This window comes from Heterodontus francisci, chromosome 5 (genome assembly GCF_036365525.1).
Source record: "Heterodontus francisci isolate sHetFra1 chromosome 5, sHetFra1.hap1, whole genome shotgun sequence".
Taxonomy (NCBI): domain Eukaryota; kingdom Metazoa; phylum Chordata; class Chondrichthyes; order Heterodontiformes; family Heterodontidae; genus Heterodontus; species Heterodontus francisci.
The window spans coordinates 194,682,678-194,704,220 of NC_090375.1; the positions used below are offsets into that span (position 1 = coordinate 194,682,678).

The 21,543-nt window shown below is 45.9% G+C and overlaps 1 protein-coding gene across 2 annotated transcripts in view; it reads left to right on the forward strand.

Moving 5' to 3' along the window:
• Positions 1–236: 236 nt before the first annotated feature.
• The window catches only part of abhd5a (abhydrolase domain containing 5a), a 46,863-nt gene continuing 25,556 nt past the window's right edge, over positions 237–21,543 (forward strand). Inside the window, exons 1-3 of one of the 2 annotated variants that reach the window (XM_068032577.1) lie at positions 237–608; positions 16,458–16,543; positions 20,557–20,929. In XM_068032577.1, the coding sequence (XP_067888678.1) occupies positions 535–608; positions 16,458–16,543; positions 20,557–20,929 (533 nt within the window). In that variant the 5' untranslated portion in view covers positions 237–534. The remainder of the gene's footprint in view (positions 609–16,457; positions 16,544–20,556; positions 20,930–21,543) is intronic. The other variant, XM_068032578.1, reaches the window with a different exon arrangement.

Here is a 21,543-nt window from a genome sequence, read left to right on the forward strand (position 1 = left end):
AAGGGCAATTAGGGGTGGGAAATAAAAGCTGGCCTGGCCAGCAACGCCCACAACACATGAATGAATAAAAAAAGGACATTGAGCTAAGGGTGGACAGTTAGGGACATTGGTGACGTTATAGAGACATCAAATGCGTCATCAATGACGTTCGGCACCTTGGTCACCGCCCCGCCCCTTATCCAAGCCCGGGCTTGGAACCTGCTATTTCACAATGCATAACAAACCTTCAAAGATAATGAGAATAAACATTGGAGGGGTGAGGGTGAAAAAGGAGCCACACTGTCATTTGCTGACACAGCCCGCAGCAGAAAACGGTACCAGCTGCCCATCCCCATTCTGTTCACAGGGGGAAAAACACAATTATTTAATAAAAATCGACGTGACCTCTAACTGACAAGACGGTCCGCACTTGCTGCCCGCTTCCCGCCGCCGATTACCTCCAGTCTCCATTACGAAGATGGCCGCTGGGTCCTCCCAGGTAGCGCCAGCGTCCGCTCCTGTCCCGCCCTCGTCTCCTTGTTTCTCCCATTGCTGATGACGTTGCGGAATGGAACGTGGGAACGTTTTGTCCGGGTCAATATGGCGGCGGAATCTTCGGGAGCGGGACTGTGAGTAAAACTGGTCGAAGAGCGGACAATGGACAGTAATATCCCAGAGAGCAGGGACTGAATGTCCACCCGGATATAATGGACAGTAATATCCCAGAGAGCAGGGACTGAATGTCCACCCGTATATAATGGACAGTAATATCCCAGAGAGCAGGGACTGAATGTCCACCCGTATATAATGGACAGTAATATCCCAGAGAGCAGGGACTGAATGTCCACCCGTATGTAATGGACAGTAATATCCCAGAGAGCAGGGACTGAATGTCCACCCATATATAATGGACAGTAATATCCCAGAGAGCAGGGACTGAATGTCCACCCGTATATAATGGACAGTAATATCCCAGAGAGCAGGGACTGAATGTCCACCCGTATGTAATGGACAGTAATATCCCAGAGAGCAGGGACTGAATGTCCACCCATATATAATGGACAGTAATATCCCAGAGAGCAGGGACTGAATGTCCACCCGTATATAATGGACAGTAATATCCCAGAGAGCAGGGACTGAATGTCCACCCGTATGTAATGGACAGTAATATCCCAGAGAGCAGGGACTGAATGTCCACCCATATATAATGGACAGTAATATCCCAGAGAGCAGGGACTGAATGTCCACCCGTATATAATGGACAGTAATATCCCAGAGAGCAGGGACTGAATGTCCACCCATATATAATGGACAGTAATATCCCAGAGAGCAGGGACTGAATGTCCACCCGTATATAATGGACAGTAATATCCCAGAGAGCAGGGACTGAATGTCCACCCGTATATAATGGACAGTAATATCCCAGAGAGCAGGGACTGAATGTCCACCCGTATATAATGGACAGTAATATCCCAGAGAGCAGGGACTGAATGTCCACCCGTATATAATGGACAGTAATATCCCAGAGAGCAGGGACTGAATGTCCACCTGTATATAATGGACAGTAATATCCCAGAGAGCAGGGACTGAATGTCCACCCGTATATAATGGACAGTAATATCCCAGAGAGCAGGGACTGAATGTCCACCCGTATATAATGGACAGTAATATCCCAGAGAGCAGGGACTGAATGTCCACCCGTATATAATGGACAGTAATATCCCAGAGAGCAGGGACTGAATGTCCACCCGTATATAATGGACAGTAATATCCCAGAGAGCAGGGACTGAATGTCCACCCATATATAATGGACAGTAATATCCCAGAGAGCAGGGACTGAATGTCCACCCGGATATAATGGACAGTAATATCCCAGAGAGCAGGGACTGAATGTCCACCCGTATATAATGGACAGTAATATCCCAGAGAGCAGGGACTGAATGTCCACCCGTATATAATGGACAGTAATATCCCAGAGAGCAGGGACTGAATGTCCACCCGTATATAATGGACAGTAATATCCCAGAGAGCAGGGACTGAATGTCCACCCATATATAATGGACAGTAATATCCCAGAGAGCAGGGACTGAATGTCCACCCGGATATAATGGACAGTAATATCCCAGAGAGCAGGGACTGAATGTCCACCCGTATATAATGGACAGTAATATCCCAGAGAGCAGGGACTGAATGTCCACCCGTATATAATGGACAGTAATATCCCAGAGAGCAGGGACTGAATGTCCACCCGTATATAATGGACAGTAATATCCCAGAGAGCAGGGACTGAATGTCCACCCGGATATAATGGACAGTAATATCCCAGAGAGCAGGGACTGAATGTCCACCCGTATATAATGGACAGTAATATCCCAGAGAGCAGGGACTGAATGTCCACCCGTATATAATGGACAGTAATATCCCAGAGAGCAGGGACTGAATGTCCACCCGTATATAATGGACAGTAATATCCCAGAGAGCAGGGACTGAATGTCCACCCGTATATAATGGACAGTAATATCCCAGAGTGCAGGGACTGAATGTCCACCCGTATATAATGGACAGTAATATCCCAGAGAGCAGGGACTGAATGTCCACCCGTATATAATGGACAGTAATATCCCAGAGAGCAGGGACTGAATGTCCACCCGTATATAATGGACAGTAATATCCCAGAGAGCAGGGACTGAATGTCCACCCGGATATAATGGACAGTAATATCCCAGAGAGCAGGGACTGAATGTCCACCCGGATATAATGGACAGTAATATCCCAGAGAGCAGGGACTGAATGTCCACCCGGATATAATGGACAGTAATATCCCAGAGAGCAGGGACTGAATGTCCACCCGGATATAATGGACAGTAATATCCCAGAGAGCAGGGACTGAATGTCCACCCGGATATAATGGACAGTAATATCCCAGAGAGCAGGGACTGAATGTCCACCCGGATATAATGGACAGTAATATCCCAGAGAGCAGGGACTGAATGTCCACCCGGATATAATGGACAGTAATATCCCAGAGAGCAGGGACTGAATGTCCACCCGGATATAATGGACAGTAATATCCCAGAGAGCAGGGACTGAATGTCCACCCGTATATAATGGACAGTAATATCCCAGAGAGCAGGGACTGAATGTCCACCCGGATATAATAGACAGTAATATCCCAGAGAGCAGGGACTGAATGTCCACCCGTATATAATGGACAGTAATATCCCAGAGAGCAGGGACTGAATGTCCACCCGGATATAATGGACAGTAATATCCCAGAGAGCAGGGACTGAATGTCCACCCGTATATAATGGACAGTAATATCCCAGAGAGCAGGGACTGAATGTCCACCCGGATATAATGGACAGTAATATCCCAGAGAGCAGGGACTGAATGTCCACCCGGATATAATGGACAGTAATATCCCAGAGAGCAGGGACTGAATGTCCACCCGTATATAATGGACAGTAATATCCCAGAGAGCAGGGACTGAATGTCCACCCGGATATAATGGACAGTAATATCCCAGAGAGCAGGGACTGAATGTCCACCCGGATATAATGGACAGTAATATCCCAGAGAGCAGGGACTGAATGTCCACCCGGATATAATGGACAGTAATATCCCAGAGAGCAGGGACTGAATGTCCACCCGTATATAATGGACAGTAATATCCCAGAGAGCAGGGACTGAATGTCCACCCGGATATAATGGACAGTAATATCCCAGAGAGCAGGGACTGAATGTCCACCCGGATATAATGGACAGTAATATCCCAGAGAGCAGGGACTGAATGTCCACCCGGATATAATGGACAGTAATATCCCAGAGAGCAGGGACTGAATGTCCACCCGTATTTAATGGACAGTAATATCCCAGAGAACAGGGACTGAATGTCCACCCGGATATAATGGACAGTAATATCCCAGAGAACAGGGACTGAATGTCCACCCGTATATAATGGACAGTAATATCCCAGAGAGCAGGGACTGAATGTCCACCCGGATATAATGGACAGTAATATCCCAGAGAGCAGGGACTGAATGTCCACCCGGATATAATGGACAGTAATATCCCAGAGAACAGGGACTGAATGTCCACCCGGATATAATGGACAGTAATATCCCAGAGAGCAGGGACTGAATGTCCACCCGGATATAATGGACAGTAATATCCCAGAGAGCAGGGACTGAATGTCCACCCGGATATAATGGACAGTAATATCCCAGAGAGCAGGGACTGAATGTCCACCCGGATATAATGGACAGTAATATCCCAGAGAACAGGGACTGAATGTCCACCCGGATATAATGGACAGTAATATCCCAGAGAACAGGGACTGAATGTCCACCCGTATATAATGGACAGTAATATCCCAGAGAGCAGGGACTGAATGTCCACCCGTATATAATGGACAGTAATATCCCAGAGAGCAGGGACTGAATGTCCACCCGGATATAATGGACAGTAATATCCCAGAGAGCAGGGACTGAATGTCCACCCGTATATAATGGACAGTAATATCCCAGAGAGCAGGGACTGAATGTCCACCCGGATATAATGGACAGTAATATCCCAGAGAGCAGGGACTGAATGTCCACCCGGATATAATGGACAGTAATATCCCAGAGAACAGGGACTGAATGTCCACCCGGATATAATGGACAGTAATATCCCAGAGAGCAGGGACTGAATGTCCACCCGGATATAATGGACAGTAATATCCCAGAGAGCAGGGACTGAATGTCCACCCGGATATAATGGACAGTAATATCCCAGAGAGCAGGGACTGAATGTCCACCCGGATATAATGGACAGTAATATCCCAGAGAGCAGGGACTGAATGTCCACCCGGATATAATGGACAGTAATATCCCAGAGAACAGGGACTGAATGTCCACCCGGATATAATGGACAGTAATATCCCAGAGAACAGGGACTGAATGTCCACCCGTATATAATGGACAGTAATATCCCAGAGAGCAGGGACTGAATGTCCACCCGTATATAATGGACAGTAATATCCCAGAGAGCAGGGACTGAATGTCCACCCGGATATAATGGACAGTAATATCCCAGAGAGCAGGGACTGAATGTCCACCCGTATATAATGGACAGTAATATCCCAGAGAGCAGGGACTGAATGTCCACCCGGATATAATGGACAGTAATATCCCAGAGAGCAGGGACTGAATGTCCACCCGGATATAATGGACAGTAATATCCCAGAGAACAGGGACTGAATGTCCACCCGGATATAATGGACAGTAATATCCCAGAGAGCAGGGACTGAATGTCCACCCGGATATAATGGACAGTAATATCCCAGAGAGCAGGGACTGAATGTCCACCCGTATATAATGGACAGTAATATCCCAGAGAACAGGGACTGAATGTCCACCCGGATATAATGGACAGTAATATCCCAGAGAGCAGGGACTGAATGTCCACCCGGATATAATGGACAGTAATATCCCAGAGAGCAGGGACTGAATGTCCACCCGTATATAATGGACAGTAATATCCCAGAGAGCAGGGACTGAATGTCCACCCGGATATAATGGACAGTAATATCCCAGAGAGCAGGGACTGAATGTCCATCCATATATAATGGACAGTAATATCCCAGAGAGCAGGGACTGAATGTCCACCCGTATATAATGGACAGTAATATCCCAGAGAGCAGGGACTGAATGTCCACCCGTATATAATGGACAGTAATATCCCAGAGAACAGGGACTGAATGTCCACCCGGATATAATGGACAGTAATATCCCAGAGAGCAGGGACTGAATGTCCACCCGGATATAATGGACAGTAATATCCCAGAGAGCAGGGACTGAATGTCCACCCGTATATAATGGACAGTAATATCCCAGAGAACAGGGACCGAATGTCCACCCGGATATAATGGACAGTAATATCCCAGAGAGCAGGGACTGAATGTCCATCCATATATAATGGACAGTAATATCCCAGAGAGCAGGGACTGAATGTCCACCCGTATATAATGGACAGTAATATCCCAGAGAGCAGGGACTGCATGTCCACCCGGATATAATGGACAGTAATATCCCAGAGAGCAGGGACTGAATGTCCATCCATATATAATGGACAGTAATATCCCAGAGAGCAGGGACTGAATGTCCACCCGTATATAATGGACAGTAATATCCCAGAGAGCAGGGACTGAATGTCCACCCGGATATAATGGACAGTAATATCCCAGAGAGCAGGGACTGAATGTCCATCCATATATAATGGACAGTAATATCCCAGAGAGCAGGGACTGAATGTCCACCCGTATATAATGGACAGTAATATCCCAGAGAGCAGGGACTGAATGTCCACCCGTATATAATGGACAGTAATATCCCAGAGAGCAGGGACTGAATGTCCACCCGTATATAATGGGCAGTAATATCCCAGAGAGCAGGGACTGAATGTCCACCCGTATATAATGGACAGTAATATCCCAGAGAGCAGGGACTGAATGTCCACCCGGATATAATGGACAGTAATATCCCAGAGAGCAGGGAGTGAATGTCCACCCGTATATAATGGACAGTAATATCCCAGAGAGCAGGGACTGAATGTCCACCCGGATATAATGGACAGTAATATCCCAGAGAGCAGGGACTGAATGTCCACCCGGATATAATGGACATTAATATCCCAGAGAGCAGGGACTGAATGTCCACCCGGATATAATGGACAGTAATATCCCAGAGAGCAGGGACTGAATGTCCACCCATATATAATGGACAGTAATATCCCAGAGAGCAGGGACTGAATGTCCACCCGGATATAATGGACATTAATATCCCAGAGAGCAGGGACTGAATGTCCACCCGTATATAATGGACAGTAATATCCCAGAGAGCAGGGACTGAATGTCCACCCGGATATAATGGACAGTCATATCCCAGAGAGCAGGGACTGAATGTCCACCCGGATATAATGGACATTAATATCCCAGAGAGCAGGGACTGAATGTCCACCCGGATATAATGGACAGTAATATCCCAGAGAGCAGGGACTGAATGTCCACCCATATATAATGGACAGTAATATCCCAGAGAGCAGGGACTGAATGTCCACCCGGATATAATGGACAGTAATATCCCAGAGAGCAGGGACTGAATGTCCACCCATATATCATGGACAGTAATATCCCAGAGAGCAGGGACTGAATGTCTACCCGGATATAATGGACAGTCATATCCCAGAGAGCAGGGACTGAATGTCCACCCGGATATAATGGACAGTAATATCCCAGAGAGCAGGGACTGAATGTCCACCCGGATATAATGGACAGTAATATCCCAGAGAGCAGGGACTGAATGTCCACCCGGATATAATGGACAGTAATATCCCAGAGAGCAGGGACTGAATGTCCACCCGGATATAATGGACAGTAATATCCCAGAGAGCAGGGACTGAATGTCCACCCAGATATAATGGACAGTAATATCCCAGAGAGCAGGGACTGAATGTCCACCCGGATATAATGGACAGTAATATCCCAGAGAGCAGGGACTGAATGTCCACCCGGATATAATGGACAGTAATATCCCAGAGAGCAGGGACTGAATGTCCACCCATATATCATGGACAGTAATATCCCAGAGAGCAGGGACTGAATGTCCACCCGGATATAATGGACAGTAATATCCCAGAGAGCAGGGACTGAATGTCCACCCGGATATAATGGACAGTAATATCCCAGAGAGCAGGGACTGAATGTCCACCCGGATATAATGGACAGTAATATCCCAGAGAGCAGGGACTGAATGTCCACCCGTATATAATGGACAGTAATATCCCAGAGAACAGGGACTGAATGTCCACCCGTATATAATGGACAGTAATATCCCAGAGAGCAGGGACTGAATGTCCACCCGTATATAATGGACAGTAATATCCCAGAGAGCAGGGACTGAATGTCCACCCGGATATAATGGACAGTAATATCCCAGAGAGCAGGGACTGAATGTCCACCCGGATATAATGGACAGTAATATCCCAGAGAGCAGGGACTGAATGTCCACCCGTATATAATGGACAGTAATATCCCAGAGAGCAGGGACTGAATGTCCACCCGTATATAATGGACAGTAATATCCCAGAGAGCAGGGACTGAATGTCCACCCGTATATAATGGACAGTAATATCCCAGAGAGCAGGGACTGAATGTCCACCCGTATATAATGGACAGTAATATCCCAGAGAGCAGGGACTGAATGTCCACCCATAAATATTGGACAGTAATATCCCAGAGAGCAGGGACTGAATGTCCACCCATATATAATGGACAGTAATATCCCAGCGAGCAGGGACTGAATGTCCACCCATATATAATGGACAGTAATATCCCAGAGAACAGGGACTGAATGTCCACCCGTATATAATGGACAGTAATATCCCAGAGAACAGGGACTGAATGTCCACCCATATATAATGGACAGTAATATCCCAGAGAACAGGGACTGAATGTCCACCCGTATATAATGGACAGTAATATCCCAGAGAGCAGGACTGAATGTCCACCCATATATCATAGACAGTAATATCCCAGAGAGCAGGGACTGAATGTCCACCCGGATATAATGGACAGTAATATCCCAGAGAGCAGGGACTGAATGTCCACCCGTATATAATGGACAGTAATATCCCAGAGAGCAGGGACTGAATGTCCACCCGGATATTTCTTTTTTCTTTTGGGCCTCCTTATCTCGAGAGACAATGGATACGCGCCTGGAGGTGGTCAGTGGTTTGTGAAGCAGCGCCTGGAGTGGCTATAAAGGCCAATTCTGGAGTGACAGGCTCTTCCACAGGTGCTGCAGAGAAATTTGTTTGTTGGGGCTGTTGCACAGTTGGCTCTCCCCTTGCGCCTCTGTCTTTTGTCCTGCCAACTACTAAGTCTCTTCGACTCGCCACAATTTAGCCCTGTCTTTATGGCTGCCCGCCAGCTCTGGCGAATGCTGGCAACTGACTCCCACGACTTGTGATCAATGTCACACGATTTCATGTCGCGTTTGCAGACGTCTTTATAACGGAGACATGGACGGCCGGTGGGTCTGATACCAGTGGCGAGCTCGCTGTACAATGTGTCTTTGGGGATCCTGCCATCTTCCATGCGGCTCACATGGCCAAGCCATCTCAAGCGCCGCTGACTCAGTAGTGTGTATAAGCTGGGGATGTTGGCCGCTTCAAGGACTTCTGTGTTGGAGATATAGTCCTGCCACCTGATGCCAAGTATTCTCCGAAGGCAGCGAAGATGGAATGAATTGAGACGTCGCTCTTGGCTGGCATACGTTGTCCAGGCCTCGCTGCCGTAGAGCAAGGTACTGAGGACACAGGCCTGATACACTCGGACTTTTGTGTTCCGTGTCAGTGCGCCATTTTCCCACACTCTCTTGGCCAGTCTGAACATAGCAGTGGAAGCCTTACCCATGCGCTTGTTGATTTCTGCATCTAGAGACAGGTTACTGGTGATAGTTGAGCCTAGGTAGGTGAACTCTTGAACCACTTCCAGAGCGTGGTCGCCAATATTGATGGATGGAGCGTTTCTGACATCCTGCCCCATGATGTTCGTTTTCTTGAGGCTGATGGTTAGGCCAAATTCATTGCAGGCAGACGCAAACCTGTCGATGAGACTCTGCAGGCATTCTTCAGTGTGAGATGTTAAAGCAGCATCGTCAGCAAAGAGGAGTTCTCTGATGAGGACTTTCCGTACTTTGGACTTCGCTCTTAGACGGGCAAGGTTGAACAACCTGCCCCCTGATCTTGTGTGGAGGAAAATTCCTTCTTCAGAGGATTTGAACGCATGTGAAAGCAGCAGGGAGAAGAAATTCCCAAAAAGTGTGGGTGCGAGAACACAGCCCTGTTTCACACCACTCAGGATAGGAAAGGGCTCTGATGAGGAGCCACCATGTTGAATTGTGCCTTTCATATTGTCCATTATATATAATGGACAGTAATATCCCAGAGAGCAGGGACTGAATGTCCACCCATATATCATGGACAGTAATATCCCAGAGAGCAGGGACTGAATGTCCACCCGGATATAATGGACAGTAATATCCCAGAGAGCAGGGACTGAATGTCCACCCGGATATAATGGACAGTAATATCCCAGAGAGCAGGGACTGAATGTCCACCCGTATATAATGGACAGTAATATCCCAGAGAACAGGGACTGAATGTCCACCCATATATCATGGTCAGTAATATCCCAGAGAGCAGGACTGAATGTCCACCCATATATCATGGACAGTAATATCCCAGAGAGCAGGGACTGAATGTCCACCCGGATATAATGGACAGTAATATCCCAGAGAGCAGGGACTGAATGTCCACCCATATATAATGGACAGTAATATCCCAGAGAGCAGGGACTGAATGTCCACCCGGATATAATGGACAGTAATATCCCAGAGAGCAGGGACTGAATGTCCACCCGTATATAATGGACAGTAATATCCCAGAGAGCAGGGACTGAATGTCCACCCATATATCATGGTCAGTAATATCCCAGAGAGCAGGACTGAATGTCCACCCATATATCATGGACAGTAATATCCCAGAGAGCAGGGACTGAATGTCCACCCGGATATAATGGACAGTAATATCCCAGAGAGCAGGGACTGAATGTCCACCCATATATAATGGACAGTAATATCCCAGAGAGCAGGGACCGAATGTCCACCCGTATATAATGGACAGTAATATCCCAGAGAGCAGGGACTGAATGTCCACCCGGATATAATGGACAGTAATATCCCAGAGAGCAGGGACTGAATGTCCACCCGTATATAATGGACAGTAATATCCCAGAGAGCAGGGACTGAATGTCCACCCATATATAATGGACAGTAATATCCCAGAGAGCAGGGACTGAATGTCCACCCGTATATAATGGACAGTAATATCCCAGAGAGCAGGGACTGAATGTCCACCCGTATATAATGGACAGTAATATCCCAGAGAGCAGGGACTGAATGTCCACCCGTATATAATGGACAGTAATATCCCAGAGAGCAGGGACTGAATGTCCACCCGTATATAATGGACAGTAATATCCCAGAGAGCAGGGACTGAATGTCCACCCATATATAATGGACAGTAATATCCCAGAGAGCAGGGACTGAATGTCCACCCGTATATAATGGACAGTAATATCCCAGAGAGCAGGGACTGAATGTCCACCCGTATATAATGGACAGTAATATCCCAGAGAGCAGGGACTGAATGTCCACCCGTATATAATGGACAGTAATATCCCAGAGAGCAGGGACTGAATGTCCACCCGTATATAATGGACAGTAATATCCCAGAGAGCAGGGACTGAATGTCCACCCATATATCATGGACAGTAATATCCCAGAGAGCAGGGACTGAATGTCCACCCGGATATAATGGACAGTAATATCCCAGAGAGCAGGGACTGAATGTCCACCCATATATAATGGACAGTAATATCCCAGAGAGCAGGGACTGAATGTCTACCCGGATATAATGGACAGTAATATCCCAGAGAGCAGGGACTGAATGTCCACCTGTATATAATGGACAGTAATATCCCAGAGAGCAGGGACTGAATGTCCACCCATATATCATGGACAGTAATATCCCAGAGAGCAGGGACTGAATGTCCACCCATATATCATGGACAGTAATATCCCAGAGAGCAGGGACTGAATGTCTACCCGGATATAATAGACAGTAATATCCCAGAGAGCAGGGACTGAATGTCCACCTGTATATAATGGACAGTAATATCCCAGAGAGCAGGGACTGAATGTCCACCCATATATCATGGACAGTAATATCCCAGAGAGCAGGGACTGAATGTCCACCCATATATCATGGACAGTAATATCCCAGAGAGCAGGGACTGAATGTCTACCCGGATATAATGGACAGTAATATCCCAGAGAGCAGGGACTGAATGTCCACCCATATATCATGGACAGTAATATCCCAGAGAGCAGGGACTGAATGTCTACCCGGATATAATGGACAGTAATATCCCAGAGAGCAGGGACTGAATGTCCACCTGTATATAATGGACAGTAATATCCCAGAGAGCAGGGACCGAATGTCCACCCATATATAATGGACAGTAATATCCCAGAGAGCAGGGACTGAATGTCCACCCGGATATAATGGACAGTAATATCCCAGAGAGCAGGGACCGAATGTCCACCCATATATAATGGACAGTAATATCCCAGAGAGCAGGGACTGAATGTCCACCCGGATATAATGGACAGTAATATCCCAGAGAGCAGGGACTGAATGTCCATCCATATATAATGGACAGTAATATCCCAGAGAGCAGGGACTGAATGTCCACCCGGATATAATGGACAGTAATATCCCAGAGAGCAGGGACTGAATGTCCATTCATATATAATGGACAGTAATATCCCAGAGAGCAGGGACTGAATGTCCACCCGGATATAATGGACAGTAATATCCCAGAGAGCAGGGACTGAATGTCCACCCGTATATAATGGACAGTAATATCCCAGAGAGCAGGGACTGAATGTCCACCCGTATATAGTGGACAGTAATATCCCAGAGAGCAGGGACTGAATGTCCACCCGTATATAATGGACAGTAATATCCCAGAGAGCAGGGACTGAATGTCCACCCGGATATAATGGACAGTAATATCCCAGAGAGCAGGGACTGAATGTCCACCCGTATATAATGGACAGTAATATCCCAGAGAGCAGGGACTGAATGTCCACCCGTATATAATGGACAGTAATATCCCAGAGAGCAGGGACTGAATGTCCACCCGGATATAATGGACAGTAATATCCCAGAGACCAGGGACTGAATGTCCACCCGGATATAATGGACAGTAATATCCCAGAGAGCAGGGACTGAATGTCCACCCGTATATAATGGACAGTAATATCCCAGAGAGCAGGGACTGAATGTCCACCCGGATATAATGGACAGTAATATCCCAGAGAGCAGGGACTGAATGTCCACCCGTATATAATGGACAGTAATATCCCAGAGAGCAGGGACTGAATGTCCACCCGTATGTAATGGACAGTAATATCCCAGAGAGCAGGGACTGAATGTCCACCCGTATATAATGGACAGTAATATCCCAGAGAGCAGGGACTGAATGTCCACCCGTATATAATGGACAGTAATATCCCAGAGAGCAGGGACTGAATGTCCACCCGTATATAATGGACAGTAATATCCCAGAGAGCAGGGACTGAATGTCCACCCGTATATAATGGACAGTAATATCCCAGAGAGCAGGGACTGAATGTCCACCCGTATGTAATGGACAGTAATATCCCAGAGAGCAGGGACTGAATGTCCACCCGTATATAATGGACAGTAATATCCCAGAGAGCAGGGACTGAATGTCCACCCGTATATAATGGACAGTAATATCCCAGAGAGCAGGGACTGAATGTCCACCCGTATATAATGGACAGTAATATCCCAGAGAGCAGGGACTGCATGTCCACCCGTATATAATGGACAGTAATATCCCAGAGAGCAGGGACTGAATGTCCACCCGTATATAATGGACAGTAATATCCCAGAGAGCAGGGACTGAATGTCCACCCGTATATAATGGACAGTAATATCCCAGAGAGCAGGGACTGAATGTCCATCCATATATGATGGACAGTAATATCCCAGAGAGCAGGGACTGAATGTCCACCCGGATATAATGGACAGTAATATCCCAGAGAGCAGGGACTGAATGTCCACCCGGATATAATGGACAGTAATATCCCAGAGAGCAGGGACTGAATGTCCATCCATATATAATGGACAGTAATATCCCAGAGAGCAGGGACTGAATGTCCATCCATATATAATGGACAGTAATATCCCAGAGAGCAGGGACTGAATGTCCACCCGTATATAATGGACAGTAATATCCCAGAGAGCAGGGACTGAATGTCCACCCGTATATAATGGACAGTAATATCCCAGAGAGCAGGGACTGAATGTCCATCCATATATAATGGACAGTAATATCCCAGAGAGCAGGGACTGAATGTCCACCCGTATATAATGGACAGTAATATCCCAGAGAGCAGGGACTGAATGTCCACCCGTATATAATGGACAGTAATATCCCAGAGAGCAGGGACTGAATGTCCACCCGGATATAATGGACAGTAATATCCCAGAGAGCAGGGACTGAATGTCCACCCGTATATAATGGACAGTAATATCCCAGAGAGCAGGGACTGAATGTCCACCCATAAATATTGGACAGTCATATCCCAGAGAGCAGGGACTGAATGTCCACCCATATATAATGGACAGTCATATCCCAGAGAGCAGGGACTGAATGTCCACCCATATATAATGGACAGTCATATCCCAGAGAGCAGGGACTGAATGTCCACCCATATATAATGGACAGTAATATCCCAGAGAGCAGGGACTGAATGTCCACCCATATATAATGGACAGTCATATCCCAGAGAGCAGGGACTGAATGTCCACCCATATATATTGGACAGTAATATCCCAGAGAGCAGGGACTGAATGTCCACCCGTATATAATGGACAGTAATATCCCAGAGAGCAGGGACTGAATGTCCACCCGTATATAATGGACAGTAATATCCCAGAGAGCAGGGACTGAATGTCCACCCATATATAATGGACAGTAATATCCCAGAGAGCAGGGACTGAATGTCCACCCGTATATAATGGACAGTAATATCCCAGAGAGCAGGGACTGAATGTCCACCCGTATATAATGGACAGTAATATCCCAGAGAGCAGGGACTGAATGTCCACCCGTATATAATGGACAGTAATATCCCAGAGAGCAGGGACTGAATGTCCACCCGTATATAATGGACAGTAATATCCCAGAGAGCAGGGACTGAATGTCCACCCGTATATAATGGACAGTAATATCCCAGAGAGCAGGGACTGAATGTCCACCCGGATATAATGGACAGTAATATCCCAGAGAGCAGGGACTGAATGTCCACCCGTATATAATGGACAGTAATATCCCAGAGAGCAGGGACTGAATGTCCAGCCATATATAATGGAGAGTATTATCTCAGAGAGCAGCGACTGAACGTCCACCCTTATGTAATGGACAGTAATATCCCAGAGAGCAGGGACTGAATGTCCATCCATAAATATTGGACAGTAATATCCCAGAGAGTGGGGACTGAATGTCCACCCATATATAATGGACAGTAATATCCCAGAGAGCAGGGACTGAATGTCCAGCCATATATAATGGAGAGTATTATCTCAGAGAGCAGGGACTGAACGTGCACCCGTATATAATGGACAGTAATATCCCAGAGAGCAGAGACTGAATGTCCACCCATAAATAGTGGACAGTAATATCCTAGAGAGTGCTTCAGCTCATCTGCTGCTGAAAAGCTCCTTCGTGCCTTTGTTACGCCTAGGCTTGACTATTCCAACACAGTCCTGGCCTGCCTATCACTTAAATGTGACGTCATGCAAGCCTCTGCTGCCTATGTACACAGAGGAGGAAGAAGTTAATAACAGCCATCCTGTGTCCTTACTTGCCCCAGGTCCCATTCAGCCCATTACCCCTGTACTCACTGACTTGCATTGGTTCCCAGTTAAGCAGCACCTTGATTGTAAAATTGTCACGCTTGTTTTAATGTCCTCCCATGGCCTCACCCACCCCCAATCTCTGTCATCTCCCCCAGCCCCACTGCTCTGAGATATCTGCGTTCATCTAATTCTGGCCTTTTTTGCATCTCTGATTTTAATCACTCTGCCGTTGGAATTGCTTGGTGTCTGGAAGCAGCGATGCCTTTCACTTTGGATGCGGGTTGAATTTACCTGCTAGCTATTGGAAGGGCCCTTATGCAGAGGTTGCCCCAGCCTCTGTTACCTTTCTTGTGGTTGTTTTGAGTTTCTTGCTGCTCCACTTTGCGTAGAGTGCCAACTAGCCTTGAAGGATTTTTAGGAAGACTCCTGCCTTCTAGGCTGAATTTGATGTGTTTCCAGACTCCTGTCAACCTTTGGTGCAGATCTGATAAATTGTTAGGAAGGGGAATGAATAGGATTGTGCAGGATACCAAGTTCCAAGTCACAATTCCTGGGAGCTGGCCTGCTCAGTCATAGTGACAGAAATTGAGAAGGCCAGGGTCTCTGTGCTTATGGAACTGCAAGTATTTGACATGGTCACACATTCTTGCCTTCTAGAGGAAGCTGGTGATGCACCTGTGTCAGGGTTTCATACTTGTTGTATTTTCTCTAAATTTTGGAAGACTTGACAGTCAGTATCGTTTGATAAGCTCTATATTTCATTCATCTGAGGCACAGTAATGAGATTATTAGTCCTGTCTGAAATGAGTGTGTGTTCTCAAGAAGCACTTTGCTCAGTGGTAAATGTTATCTCGCAGAATTGCTGTTGCGTGTCTGATGGTGCATATGTTTCTCAATGTTTAACTCTTTTCTTTTCCTAGGTTAGGATGGCTCCTTAGTTGGCTGCCTACTTGGTGTCCTACATCTTTGTCCCTTCTAAAGGATGCTGAAAATAAGATGCTGCAGGGTAAGGAGAGATTGTTTAACTCTCCTGAATATTGAATTTTCTTTATAGTTTTTGCTCAGTCCTGGATTTGCATCACAGAAGATCTAAAATATAAAAGTGCAACTGCATATATACAGAGTGCTGGTCAGGCCTCATTTGGCCATCCTACCATAGGATGGATATACTGGCAGAGCAAGATGGTTGAGAATCCATTCACCAGATTGATACTTGGAACAAAGGGTCTGAGCGGGCTGGATAAACTTGGGGTCATTCCCTGCAGGGGAGGATGTTAAGACTGATGTGATTGAGGTGTTCAAAAAACATTTGATGCAATAGATGGGAAATGACTCCACTCTCCACTTGGGGAATCCACAAGCAGGTGACAGAATGTTAGGATTTGAGATAAGCTGGTGAACAATTAATCTGGGAAGACTTCTTCCACATTGCCCCAGAAAGTCATCAATCCAGGATTAATTGAGGTATATCAAAGGGAGATAGATACTTATTTGGAAAGTAAGGGAGAAGAGAGTGGAATTGTATTTAAAAAGATAGACATGCTATAGGTAACAGAATGGTGGAGTAGGCTCGATGGGCCTAATGGCCCACTTCTATGTTTTTGTGATACGTCTCGATTGAGAGGAGAGTTATATGGGAGAGACCACCAATATTAAAATTAATGCGATGTTCATCATTTGGGCTGACAATAGACAGATATAAGTTTGATAAGTGCAGAATTGAAGCAAATAGTCTTCCGTATATAATGGTTACTGTAGAGTCATAGAGAGATACCGCACCAAAACAGGCCCTTTGGCCCACCAAGTCCGCGCCGACCATCAACATTTATACTAATCCTACGTTACTCCCATTTTCCCTCTCACATCCCCACCTTCCCTCAATTCTCCTCCCACCTACCTACACTAGGGGCAATTTTTACAATGGCCAAGTTACCTATCAACCTGCAAGTCTTTGGCATGTGGGAGGAAACCGGACCACCCGGAGGAAACCTATGCAGTCACAGGGAGAACTTGCAAACTCCGCACAGGCAGTACTCAGAACCGAACCCGGGTTGCTGGAGCTGTGAGGCTGCGGTGCAAACCACTGTGCTGCCCTGATACATCAATGGAAATGTCATCGGTGCAGACTAACTGGCAATGGTTAAGTGGTGGAGATAGGGAATGGATAGTTATATTGACGTTTTGCTGGCTTAGTCTTGTTTGCTCCCTCTCATGTTGTGGAGTTTCACCTAGAGCAAGAGTACAAGTACATTGTCTTGGTTGAGGAATTGTCTTTGCCGCATACAGTTCTGCCTACACTAAAAACTGTACTTAAGGACCTTTTATTCAGAAAGGGGAGGGGAGAAGGATGAGGACCAATTGTTTTGTGGCAGCTAAACCTCAAAAGTTATTTCCAAATACATACATACGAACAAGGATTTGGAGTAGGCCACTTGGCCCCTCGAGCCAGCTCCGCCATTCAATAAGATCATGGTTGAACTGATTGTAACCTTGACTCCACATTCCCGCCTGCTCCCGATAACTTTTCATCCCCTTGCTTATCAAGAATCTATCTACCTCTGCCTTAAAAATATTCAAAGACTTTGCTTCCACTTCCTGTTGAGGAAGGGAATTTCAAAGACTCTCAACCCTCAGAGAAAAAATTTCACCTCATCTCTGTCTTAAATGGGCGACCCCTTATTTTTAAACAGTGACCTCTAGTTCCAGATTCTCCCACAAGAGGAAACATCCTTTCCACATCCACCCTGTCAAGACCCCTCAGGATCTTATATGTTTCAATCAAGTCGCCTCTTACTCTTGTAAATTCCAGCGTATACAAGCCTAGCCTGTTCAGCCTTTCCTCTTAAGACAGCCCGTCCATTCCAGGTATTAGTCCAGTAAACCTTCTCTGAACTGCTTCCAATGCATTTACGTCCTTCCTTAAATAAGGAGACCAGTACTGTACACAGTACTCCAGATGTGGTCTCACCAATGCCCTGTGTAATTGAAGCATAATCTCCCTACTTTTGATTTCGATTCCCCTTGCAATAAATGATAACATTCTAATAGATTTCCTAATTACTTACTGCACATTTAGCAAGTACTTGCAGTACCCTGAATACTAACCTTTTGCGATTCATGCACTAGGACTCCCAGATCCCTCTGCATCTCAGAACTCTGCAATCTCTCACCATTTAGATAATATACTTTTCTGTTCTTGCCAAAAAGGACAATTTCACATTTTCCCACATTATACTCCATTTGCCAGATCTTTGTCCACTCACTTAACATATCTATATACCTTTGTAGCCTCCTTATGTCCTCTTCACAACTTACTTTCCTACCTATCTTTGTGTCATCAGCAAATTTAGCAACCATACCTTCAGTCCCTTCATCTAAGTCATTTATATAAATTGTAAAAAGTTGAGGCCCCAGCACTGATGACTACGGCACACCACTCGTTACATCTTGCCAACCAGAAAATGACCCATGTTTGACATCCAAACATTGTCATTGCACTGTCGCCTATTGAGTAGAATGGGAATATATTCTCCAGTGTTTCGAAGAATGAGAGGTGATCTCATGGAAAAATATAAAATTCTTAGAAGGCGTGACAGAGTAGATGCAGAGAGGCCATTTCCCCTGGCTGGAGAGTCTAGAAGTAGGGGGCAGTGTCTCAGGATAAGGGGACAACCATTTAGGACTGAGATGAGGAAAAATGTCTTCACTCAGAGGGTTGTGAATCTTTGGAATTTTCCACCCAGTGGGCTGTGGATGCTCAGTTGTTGAGTTTCTTTAAGACTGAGATCGATATATTCTTGGGCACTTAGGGAATCAAGGGATTTGGGATAGGACAGTAAAGTAGGGTTGAGGTAGAAGATCAGCCATGATCTTATTGAATGGCGGAGCAGGCTCAAGGGGCTGTGGGGCCTACTCCTGCTGCCTCTGAAGTTGTAGGCTCCAGTGCAGTTTTTGCCTTCGATATTACAAACTCCTTGGCTCACCAGAATTTTCCTTTGATAACTAGTCTAGTTTGTTTTATCTTCCTCTCACTCAATTTAAATCAGCTTTGAGAGTTTCAGATACATCTAGGATTCAGATGCAGGAAATTCCCTGCACGTGAATGAATTCAGTACTTTCCACACTAAAAAAAATAATGAAATGCCAAGGGCATGGCGCGATACACCCAGGGTACTTTCCAAAAACGATGGCTGCATATTGGATGCACTAGGTAAAATGTATCCATCAGCACATATTCAATCCATTGTCTGAACAACCCAGGCTGCAAAAGAGCTTTGGCCTTAATGGGTTTTGAGCCGACTAAATTAGATTTTTTTATTTATTCACAGGATGTGAGCATCACTGCTTAGGCAGCATTTATTGCCTGTCCCTAATTGCTTTTGACAAGGTGGTGGTGAGCTGTCTTCTTGAATCATTGCAGTCCATGTGGTGCAGGGAAACCCATACTGCTGTTAGGAAGGGAGTTCCAGGATTTTGACCCAACGATAGTGAAGGAACGGTGACTAAAAGGAGAACCTGGAAATGGTAGTGTTTTCGTGCACATGCTGCCCCTGTTCTTCTACATGGTAGAGGTCATGGGTTTGGAAGTGCTGTTGAAGTAGCCTTGATGAGTTGCTGCAGTGCATCTTGTAGATGGTACACACTGCTGCCAGTGTGGCAGTGGTGGAGTGAGAGAATGTTGAAGGTGGTGGATGAGGTGCCAATCAAGTGGGCTGCTTTGTCCTTGATGTTGTTGGGCTTCCTGAGTGCTGTTGGAGCTGCACTCATCCAGGCAAGTGGAAAGTATTCCATCATACTCCTGACTTGTACCTTATAGGTGGTGGGCAGGCTGCCGCTGAATTTCCAGCCTCTGACCTGCTCTTGCAGTCATGGTACTTATGTGGCTGGTCCAATTAAATTTCAGGTCCAGCTAAATCTTTAAATTTAAGTTGAACTGCTGATTCATCAGCCTAATGTGTTAAGTTCAGAAAGTGAAAAGAAATCACATCAAATTGATTTTAACTAATTTATATTTTGCAGGTGTCAGAAGTAACATTACGAAAGAATATGTTTCACTACCAAGTGGCAACAAAGTATGGACCCTAATATTCAGTCAGGATACTCATAACAAAACTCCACTTGTTCTGATTCATGGATTTGGAGGGGGAGTTGCACTTTGGACTTTGAACTTTGATGCACTTTGCCTACAACGCACTGTATATGCTTTTGACCTCGTGGGATTTGGTCAAAGTAGTAGGCCACATTTCAGCACTGATTCAGTACTGGCAGAAACACAGTTTGTGGAGTCTATAGAGGAATGGAGGGCAAAGGTGGGAATGGAGAAAATGATTTTATTGGGACATAACCTTGGAGGCTATTTGGCTGCATCCTACACAATTAAATATCCAGAAAGGTAAGTAGAACACATTTTGTAGAAGTAACACTTCTGAAGACTTAGCAGGAAGAGGCAAATTTGGTTTCAGTAAGTAGTTTTGATAAATCATTAGTTGCTAGTTATTGCCACCACTCCAAAGGTTGATGTATATTTTCTGCCCATGATTGCCACTAATCAAAAACAAGTTACTTCTGCCAAGAGAATGGGATGTACATTCCCCTGCAGTCTCTTGTCAGTTTACAGCAGACTCTCCTGCAGTCTCAGTACAGTTTACAGCAGACTCTCCTGCAGTCTCGGTCAGTGGACATCAGATACTCCTGCAGTCTCAGTCAGTTTACAGCAGACTCTTCTGCAGTCTCAGTACAGTTTACAGCAGTCTCGGTCAGTTTACAGCAGACTCACCTGCAGTCTCAATCAGTTTACAGCAGACTCACCTGCAGTCTCGGTCAGTGGACAGCAGACTCTCCTGCAGTCTCGGTCAGTGGACATCAGATACTCCTGCAGTCTCAGTCAGTTTACAGCAGACTCTTCTGCAGTCTCAATACAGTTTACAGCAGTCTCGGTCAGTTTACAGCAGACTCACCTGCAGTCTCAATCAGTTTACAGCAGACTCACCTGCAATCTCGGTCAGT